This window comes from Manacus vitellinus, unplaced genomic scaffold (genome assembly GCF_001715985.3).
Source record: "Manacus vitellinus isolate BGI_N305 unplaced genomic scaffold, ASM171598v3 scaffold_93_pilon, whole genome shotgun sequence".
NCBI lineage: Eukaryota > Metazoa > Chordata > Aves > Passeriformes > Pipridae > Manacus > Manacus vitellinus.
The window spans coordinates 1,381,266-1,392,005 of NW_021940884.1; the positions used below are offsets into that span (position 1 = coordinate 1,381,266).

At 39.4% G+C, this 10,740-nt stretch overlaps 1 protein-coding gene across 1 annotated transcript; it reads left to right on the plus strand.

Annotated features, from left to right (window-relative positions):
• On the plus strand, positions 1-10,327 carry GNPTG (N-acetylglucosamine-1-phosphate transferase subunit gamma; the record flags this gene model as incomplete). Its single annotated transcript, XM_018086415.2, has 10 exons — positions 1-26; positions 247-314; positions 3,500-3,554; positions 3,654-3,737; positions 4,769-4,862; positions 6,096-6,210; positions 6,750-6,832; positions 7,103-7,231; positions 8,631-8,712; positions 9,860-10,327. Coding segments are annotated over 10 exons (858 nt in total), but the record flags the coding sequence as incomplete, so codon positions are not given.
• Positions 10,328-10,740: the final 413 nt, after the last annotated feature.

Genomic DNA, 10,740 nt, shown 5'->3' on the forward strand with positions numbered 1-10,740 from the left:
ATCGTGGAGGAGCCCAACACGTTCGGGTACGTGCCCGCCCGCTCCCTGTGCCCCGCGATCCACTCGCACTCGGCGGGCTTGAGCCCGTCTGCCGCTCCGGCCGCTCCAGCCCGTCCCTTCCTCCGGGGATGGGGCGCCGGGCCGGGTCAGGGGCCGTCGGTGTTGGGACACACACAGGTAGGGGAGGATATATCCACGGCCAGATGCGTAACAGCCTTAAACGTTTAACTTTCCTTCTTTTGAAAGGTTGAATAACCCATTCTTGCCTCAGACAAATAGGCTCCAGCCAAAGATGTCCCCGTCTGCAGTATCAGGTATATGCAAGCGTTACCTTTTTTTTTGTACGGTTTTCATAATTTAGCAACAGTTGTTTGCAATGCAAATTGTCTACTTTGACTTTATGCAGCCACAACCTAATTTTGCGTGTCATTCTGTAAGCATCACGGAAAATAAGCATGGCAAATATATTTTATTGTGCTTCTGAAGGGTTGAAACCTAGGTTAACCTCATTGGTGTTCCATGTCTGTAGTGGGTTGACCCTGGTCTGGATACCAGGTACCCACTAAAGCCGCTCTCGCTCTCCTTCTGCAAGTGGACAGAGGAGAGAGAAAAAAAAACCAAACAGCTAAGGATTCATGACTTGAGATAACAGCTGGGAGAGGTCAGTTACTAATTACCTTCACGGGCAAAACAGACTCAAAGTGGGGATAGTACTTACATTTATTACTAACAGGATAAGAGCCAAAGAGTGACAAAATAAAACAGTCTTAAAAACACCTTCCCCCCACCCCTCCTTCCTTCCACGTTCTCCCTCCTCCCCCCAGCGGTGCAGGGGGACGGAAGGAATGGGGATTGCAGTCAGTTGTTATTTCTGCAGCTGCTCAGAGAGAGGAGTCCTTCCCCTGCTCCCGTGGATCCCTCCCACGGGAGACAGTCCTTGATGGACCTCTCCAGCGTGAGTCCATCCCTCGGGCAGCAGTTCTTCCCATACTGCCCGTGGGTCACTCCTCCATGGGGTGCAGTCCTTCATGAATGAGCTGTACCCACGTGGGTCCCCCACAGGGGCCACGAGTCCTACCAGGGAAAATCCTGCTCCAGTGTGGGCTTCCCTCTCCAGGGGCTGCAGGTCTCCGGCAGGACTCTGCTCCATCCTGAGCCTCCCACGGGGTCATAGCCTCTTTCATGTATCCACCTGCTCCAGCATGGACTCCTCCGTGGGCTGCAGGTGGGTCTCTGCATCCTGATGGTCCTCCATGGCCTGCAGGGGCACAGCTGCTTCACCATGGGCTGCACCACGGGCTGCAGGAGCCACAGCTCTGGCACCTGGAGCACCTCCTCCCCCTCCTTCTGCACTGACCTTGGTGTCTACATTGTTATTCCCATGTTCTCACTCTGCTCTTCCCTGGCTGGAATTTTCTTCCGCGCAACAATCTTCTGTTCTTAAATATGTTATCACAGAGGCGTTGCTATTACTCCTAATTGGCTCAGCCCTGACCAGCGGCAGGAAGTCGGTCCTGGAGCCGGCTGGCATTGGCTCCAGGGGACAGGGGAAGCTTCTAACAGTTTCTAATAGAAGCCACCCCTGTAGCCCCCCCAGCTACCAAAACCCAGCCACAGAAACCCACTACAATGTCCCGGTGCTGTTTGGACTGCTTTTGTCACAATACTATCCATACATTTTACTCTCTTTCTTTGAGCCAGTCACAAATCTTTCTACCCCATGGTAAAAACTGTTTTCTTCTTGAAACAATCTGACATCCTCGAGATTGTCATATAAAAGTCATTTCATCATACAATAGCACTTAATACCAAAAAATGGTTATAAAAAAAAGTCCTAAGAGTAGTCTTGGAACCTATCACAGAGGCTTAGTTTCACACACAACATGGGTGCTGTGATATAAATACACCACTTAAGCAAAATAAACAGGAATATAAAAAAATCTAGCCCATATATGAGGGAGAGCAGATAAATACTGAAGGCAAAGACTAAGCAAAAGTGAATAACTCTAATCTCTCTGCTAATCTTACGCACAGACTTGAACCTTGTTCAAATTCAGTAAAGGCATTTTGGTATGGTGACACTGAATGTGATTATGCTTAGTGTTTCTTTGTCATGTTTTATGCACCCAAATCAAGTTTATAAATTCTGCGTGTGTAGTGTGTGAAAAGTGAAATAGTTAGGAATGGGATTAGTAACAGAATGCTGAATGGAAAGGTGGCAAAAGTAGCAGGAAAAAAAAAATTAAGGACAGCATGCTAGAAATCCTTCTTTCTTTGTTGTGGGAACTTATGGGTAACCAAAAATTGGGAGTGTGTACGGAACAGGAATCCAGGGCATGGAACCCTGTCTTGCACAATTATTTCTTTAGCATAGAAACCTTACCTGTTCTTTTACAAGACAGCTGGTGGAATAGTTCCTGTAATTTCTCTTCTAGAGCATCTGCCCAGGAAATGGAGGCATGAGTTTAATGCATTCCTCAGGGACATTCACATTTGCAGAGCATCCTAATCACTGAGGCACAGATTTCATGTAGCAAAGGGACAAACCCTTTGGCCAAGCCTATGTGCAGAATGAAATGCAAGATCACACAGTCTGAAAGCACACTTGGGAAAGAAAACCTACTCATATCCCAGTGGTTAAGCTATTCTGAATGGCATGATTCTGGTGGTCTGACTGTTGTTTGTAGGATTGCTTGGCTAGATCTTTCGAAAAAGGACCTAGGCAATCCTGACAGTTGGGAATTAGAATCCAGGATGGGGGTTTATTTTATATGCTTTGAAATCTTTATTCTTCTTTCCTCATAAATATTTAATAATTCCAAGCAAAAATTCTATAAACAAGGGACACTGAAATACTCCTCTAGCACATAGTTCAGAACTTTTGACCCTCTTTTTACTGACCTGTCTTGGATTCCTTTGATAGAAAGGCTGGAACAGTCAATTCTACAAGAGTAGAATTGCAGCTGCTGACCTGTCTGACAGCAAAAGGTTTATCTTGTTGAGTACTATCTGGATCAGACCATGAAGGCAAACTGTGAAAAGGAATATCCAGTTTCAGAATCTCAGGGAAACTTAAATATGCAGCGCTGTCAACAAATGGGCTTTACTTGAGGATTTTGGATGGCTCTGGGGACAGACAGCTCCCAAACAAGAATTTTAGTGATTTCAGTGTTAGATTTTGGAAAGATCTGCACTGATGATTCCTTTTATGGACCTTGCCTCCAAATATTTGTTTTTACATGGGTTTCTTGTTTTTGTTGTAGACAGAGGCTTATCTATTTCACTGAGTATTGAAGATGAAAAATGTTAAAGATTATGATGGAAACCAGTATAGGGCTAGTGGGAACTTACAGTAATACATAAGGAGGATAAGAATTTCCTTATATATAGCAGAGACCTAAATTTGTCACATATTCCTTGCAGTTTTGTCACCACAGTAACTTTCTTAAATTTAACCAAAACATTATTCTTCCTTTATGTCATTTTGTGGTGTTTTTAGGCCCTGCACATCTCTTTGGGCTTGCTGGCAAGTGTTTCAGTTTTGTGGAATCCACGTGAGTAATGGATTTGGGTCTTTGTTTACTTACTAGGAATTTACTAGTTTTCCATTTCAGTCTGAAACATTTCTTATTTTCTTTTTCTTTTCTTTTAAGGTACAAGTATGAGTTTTGTCCTTTCCATAATGTCACTCAGCATGAGCAGACTTTTCGATGGAATGCCTATAGTGGGATTTTAGGGTGAGGCATTTAGATCTTTAAGTTTTACCTATGATGTTAGCAGGCCATTTTATAGATTGTAAAAAGGAGGCAGTTTTAACATGAAGATTCTTCTATGGGTTAACTTAGGTCATTATAGTTCCCAAGGCAATATGCGTAAAGATATCCTGTCTTGAAAAATTCAGATATTTTTTTTTTGGTTGATAAATACTAACCTCCTATTTTAGTTGGAGACTGATTAATAACCAGTGCCAACTGCAAGTGTGATATGTTCACATGAGAGATTTAATAATGTATAACTATAGCTTATATTTACAGAGATTTCATAACTGTTAACTATTTTCAGTTTGAGTTAAATACAAAAATTACAAAATGAAAAGAGTGCTTTATGCCTAGTGGTTGTATTAATCATTTAATGAAATGTTATAAAAGACTCAGTGTAGATCCCCAAAAAAATTCCCATATTTAAAGACCCCAGATCATATAACTCCCAAATCATGAGACTTAAAATAAATTTAATTCTAAACCAGAGCACTGCTTTTCTAAATATTTTGCATATAGATGTCTTTTCTCTGTGTGCAAAATGGTGAGCCAGTATGTGAGGAAAATGGTATATCAGCATGCTGCGGGTATCATTTGCTTTAGGACTAGCAGAACTAGAGTAGATTTTTAGGTGCTCTCACCAGCACTAAAAATCCTGCAAACAGTCTGAATTGCACAGTGCACTTAGCATCATGGAATTTTTTGTGGGATTGATCTGTAAGTGATATTTTACTGGATTTAAACACAGATTTTAAGTGCAAATGGTTTGCAAACTGAAAGCTGATCCAAAACTGTGCTCTCAAAAGTGATACTGACATGCCCTATACAGCAGCTTGGATAACAAACTATGCTGCATGTAAGGTGTTGGCTGTAAGAAGTGGAAATACTCAGACAACAAAAATGATTTATGTACACTTGAATTAAACATGGTATAAGGTATTCCTGGTTTTATTCCCGAGTGCTCAAGTTTTTCTTTCCGGTAACTTTAATAGAGTGTCCTGCTTTTTCAGAATCTGGCATGAATGGGAAATTAACAACTACACATTTGTTGGAATGTGGATGAGGGAAGGAGACTCATGTGAAACTAAGACCAGACAAACAAAGGTATAATAACCTAGGCTATGCTAATTCAGACAGCATGACTACACATACACTTGTGACACTCTACAAACTGAAACATTCCTACCCTGAAAAAGTCCTTATTTTAGCTATGATAGAAAAAGATGAATTCCTGTAGGAGCTATGTGAATGGATGGAGGAGGGAATCTAGATTCAGGATGAAATTTTGAAGAAGTGTACTTACATGTTCTTGATAGAGTGGAATATTCTAATTACTACTGTAGAAATATACTTGTAATTTGTGTCAGGAAAAATAAAGAAAAAGAGCTGTTGGTTGAATTCAAGCTACCAGCCTATTGTACTAAGAACATCCATAAAAAAGGAGGGAAAAGAATTAGGCAGTTAACAGTAGCATACCCAGAAGTTAAGTACGATGTTAAAAGAAGCACCAAGGGCATTTCAAGAAGGACATTGAGGTGATGGAGTGTGTCCAGAGAGGGCAACGGAGGTGGGGAAGGGTCTGGTGCACAAATCTGACAAGGAGAGGTGTCAACCAGCACCCTCAGGTCCTTTTCCACCAGGCAGCTTTCCAGCTATTCTTGCCCAAGCCTAGAGCAGTGTGGGGTGGTTGTGACCCAAGTGCATGACCCTGCATTTTGCCTTGTTGAATCTCTTGTGATTGGCTGCCAACTTGGCTGCCAAGGTGAAAATATTCTGTACTGTAGTGGAGGTGCCTTTATCTCCCATAGGGGCTGCAGAAAAAAATTAATATTCTTGTATGACCTTTGATATTGTGATTGAAATCTTTCACAGGCATTTTGTTTTGACAGACGGAAAACACTGGTGCTACAAATGTAATGAAAATAGTTTTATACAGTCTACATGCGTCTTGTACTCTTTGTTTAGCACATTGGTCAGAAATAAAATTTAAGCAAACTGTGCTTACATCAGATGAGGCTCTAAAGGATGTCCTTTTCCCCCCTCCTTTTTACTCTCATTCTTGCTGGAAATATGGTGCTCGGGAGTTGAAGGAACAATGGTAGGTGGGGGAATCATTTCCTATTAGAGGAAGCAATGTTCACATTTGATAAAATAATTTGACAATGTGCTTGCTATGATTCTTTTTCTGTGGAAAAATGAAAAAGGACTGAAAGCTTTGACATTACGGTATGTATAGAAATGCATCCACTAGCATTGGAACACAGCAAATTGATCATCAATGCTGGTCCTGTTTCATGTGGACCTTTTTTGCTCATCTTTGTTTTTACTGATGTTTAGGTTCATCTTGTTTGTGGAAAGAGCAATAAATTGGCTTATGTGTCTGAGCCAAGTACTTGTGTTTACTCTCTGACATTTGAGACTCCTCTTGTGTGCCATCCCCACTCTCTTTTAGGTAAGATTTAGAAAATCGTTTGTGGAGCAGTTGGCATATTACACTATAACCTCAGAGTGTACATTTTTAGGTTCTTCAAGTTTGTACCTTGATATAAATGAGTATTACATGTAACATATAATACAAAGTGTATTTTAAATCCTAGTCATTAGAACACAGATATTTCTCAAATAAATTGTCACTGCTGATATAGACCCAGTGAAGGAATTTTTTTTTCTTGGACTGGTTGTAGGAATCAGCCCTGTAGTATCTGCTCATGTTACAAAAAGGCAGAGCTCAGAATCACACTGAGCAAATAAATGTGAGGCCTTGCAGCTGGAAATAAGAGAAAAATTTCTGGTCAGAGGCATTTTCCAGAAAGTTTAAATGTGTGAAGTGCAATTTAAGTTTAACCCCAGCTCTTGAAAGTAGTGGAGACTATGTACTGTATGGAAACACTGAGTTCTTAGAACAAATATGCTTGCATGCTACTAGAGGGGGAATTAACTAATGCAGGACAGTGCTGTTGGTTTTTACATGGTTTGCCTTCCATTTTTCAGTTTATCCAACTCTGCCTGAAGCACTGCAAAGGAAGTGGGATGAAGCAGAGCAGCTTCTGTATGATGAACTAATAACTGACCAGGTTTATTAACTTTTTCCAACTCTGTTCAGTGAAAAAAACAATTACTGTCAATAGCCAAACCTGGCTTCTGCAGTTTCTCCTTTTGGAGCAGATGCATTTATTCTGCAGTCGGCAAATAATAATTTTATGTTCTGTAACTGCTGTGTGAACTGGTAATTGTAATGTTTTCTACAATGAAGCTTGAGGACTTGGAATGGCTATTGCAAATTACAAGCAGAGATCAGAGTTGAGTGGATTGATCTACTGTCTTTTGAAAACTTTCTTTTTTAGGGTTACAAAAAAATACTGAAAGAGATTTTTGAGGAAGCAGGACTTCTAAAAGCAACAGAAGAAAAAGAAGCTGAGAAACAGAGTAAGAAAATAAGTCTGGAATTCAAAACAGTGGAAAAGTGCAGTAAGGTATAGAGAAAAATATTTACAATATTAAATTTGTGGAATTAAACTGCCACCTTTTTACTGTATCACAGTATCGGCATGAGAGCATTATGTAAATGCTCTTTGGATTCAGCTGAAATCTGTCATGGGATTATCTTTTCTGTTTTCAATATGTAACACTGCATAGAGTGTGAGCTGATATCTTTATTCTAGCCCTTAAGTCAAAACCGAACCAGTACAAATGAATGCCCAGTAAGAAGATGGTGGGTATGTAGGACTTAGGGTATGCACCTGGGTTACCAACACCTGGTAGGTACTCTTTCTGGGGAATACCAGTCTGGAAATAGGAAGGAATTAACAGTGCAAATAAATGTGTAACCAACCTTGAGTATGCTGGTGCTTCTCTCTGTGGATAATTACCCACACTTGTGTCAGGACACATTGGCTGTAACACAAGCAAAAGGCAGAATGACCTATGCTGTGTCCATTTCTGAAGGACTTCTGTGTGTGTGAACAGTTCTGCAACAGAATTGGAATAGGGAAAACAGAGGTAGAAGGGGTGCTCACTCTAAAAGAGTGCAAGCTGAACATCAAAAAAAGAGCACAGAAGGGAATTAATTATAATGCAGAGAAGAAGTTGTCATTTTATTTGAAAAATGTAGCAAAGACAAAACACCAAATAGCTATTAATATATAGTCAGACAGACTGTGGTTAACCTGAATATACATATATAAAGATCACTGTTTTGAACTCATACGAGCTCTCTCGTTAACAATACAGTACTTAATAATTTGTACTTCTTTTTCTGGGTTCATCATAGCTTAATTGACATTAAATTGGCTGTTTTGGCTGTTTTGGTAACCACAGAATTTTAAATAGTTACTCTTTTGCTCTGTCTTTATTCATGTAAACACCAAAAGACAGCAAAAAATTGGGGCTTCTCTTGAGATTTCAGGTATATGGTTTGAGTGTCAAAACTACTAAGCAATCCCTCTCTCTGCAAGTTAACAGAAACTGCTGAAAGCAAGAACATGAAGTTACTAGGTCAAGAGTTGAGGAGGCGACAAATTTCCAGACTGTAGCATTATGATACAATAAAATAAGGCCAGTCCTGAAGAAAACTTAAGAATGCAATTTTGTTCTATGATAAAATGCTACTTAGAGGACAGATTCAAAATAGTTACAGAAAGCACTCCTAATTTTTACACTCAGGCTTGAGAAAAGCTGGCTCCTGTTTTGGCAACATAGACATGTATCTTCTAAAATTTGCACCTTGTTCTTGGAGTAAGCAGTTTATCTTTATGATCTTTTAAGTGAAAAGCTGTAACAGCTTTGCACAGACCCGTTATGTTTTATAAACTCCCATTTTAGATATGCATTTGGAAAGTGAGAGAACCACTTTAAATGTATTTTCTTTTTTAGGAATACAAGCAACTTTCTGAAGAAATAAAAAAACTTAAAGTTTTATTAGATCAGCATGGTATTGCATACAAAGCAAATTCTGGTGAGTTTTTTTGGTATTGTTCTTTTTTATTGTTGTCTATTCAGAATGTGAATACCCCAATGCTGTTTTCAGTTATAGCAACATTTAAATAATCTGGCATATATGAAGGAAAAATTCAGTAGACAAAGTATCTAATAAGTACTTAGGTTTTGATTCCTGTGCAAGAGGACTTATTTTGTCCCCCAGAAAATCTGTTGATGACTTGAAATTCTAGCTTTATAGAAAAATGCTGACTGCCATTGTAATTGAAGTTTGTCTCTAGTCCTTAATGTGCCAAATTAAAAGGAAATCAGTGTTACAGCATTGATAGCATAAAAGTGTCTTTTAAGTAATTCCACTTTCTGTATGTTAACCACAAGGTCTGACTTCTTCTATAACAGAAGTTATAGAAGAAATGTTCTCTGTATCTGTTTGAATTGTTTCTTTCCTTTACTAAGTCACCTGTTTCTTTTTCCCTCTCTTTGACTTCTGTTAGGTAAGTATCATATCACATGCAGTTTTTAAAAGGAAAGACTAGTTCTGGCTATGAAGTAGTAAGACTAATCTGGATTAATTCCAGACAAGTCAGTTTTTTTGGCTTTGTTGTTGGGGTTTGTGGATTGTTTTTTGTGGGCTTTTTTGTTTGCTTGTTTCCTCTCCCTCATTTCTTCCAGGCCATCATGCCCTTTATTACATGAACTGTTTGTCAAAGGAGAATTTAATTTCCTGGAAAATAAATAGATATAGATATATTTACACTTTTTATGTTCAGAATTGAAGAAAACAAAGCACTGTTGAGCTAATTAAAGTAGCTTAAAATTAGTGACATACTTTTTTTCTTTTTGCTTTGAGAAACTTTCTTACCTGTTTTTTTTAAATTGATGACTTTCTTTTCTAGGAAAAAATCATAATAAATTTTTTAAAAAACATTTTATCTTCCCATATAAACTATTAACTATGTAACTTGCACAGTATTTCTGTGTGTTTGGTAGTTCTATTAATTATTGCAGTAGTTTTTTTAATTATTGCAAATTAGAACTGTATAGTCAAAAGCAGAATTCAGTTTACTCTAGATGACTTATTTCAAAACTGTTTAGTTAATTCTATGACAAAAATGTTTTGGTGTTTAAAAGCAAAAATAACTGATGTCTTAAACTAAATTTTACAGCTGAAAATACCAGTGTTGAATATGTAAGTCACAAACTGGCAACTGCAGTGACAACAGTTCTTAATGGGTCAAAGGATGAGCACCTGCATGGCGACACAGGAATTTGGAACTACACTGGATGAAGAAACTTGGGTGGTTCATATGGAATGTCAATTAAATTGAACACGTATCATGCCACTGAAATGATTTATCTTCTTGCAAGTATTTTTGACTTTATGAATTTCTGCCCTAAAGCAAGGGAAATGTGAGGGCTGACCATTATGAGAACAGCTGGCTAGTTTCTGAGAACATTTGTGAAACTTTCTTTGCTAAGACTGGTGTTTGGCAGAGGTTTACAGATTCTGTGTGTCCAATCCTAGCCTTTTTTTTATTGATTAAGTGTGGTAACAGGTGGTGTAAATAGAAAACAGCTCAAGACCAGTGCTGTTAGATGTTGTATGAAAGGTAATAAATACAATGTTAAGAACATGTTATTTCATCTGTATGCTAAAATGTTTTCTGCAGAAAAGGAAACGTTTTCTGTCACAGCAGTGCTTAACACCACCCACCCACATTCAAAGGTCGATGTCATCTTTAGCTATCAGGTTAAATGAAAGCCGTTCGGGATCTGACTGAAACGTGCAATCAAATCAGTGAATTGTTATAAAAGCATAGTTGTGGTAACCTGGCAATTCTCTGTATGTAATACGGAATAAAGTGGACTCCGCGACCACCAGCTGCGGAACCACCACTGCCCTAGACGATGGACGGCGAGAGCGCCGTCCCCGCTCGCTTTGGCTCCTCCTCCTGCGCAGTTCGTGATCCCGTCACGGCTGCGGGAGCCTTCGCGCCTCCCCTTCCGAGCGGCGCGGGGCGGTGCGGGATGATCTGGGCGCTTGGCC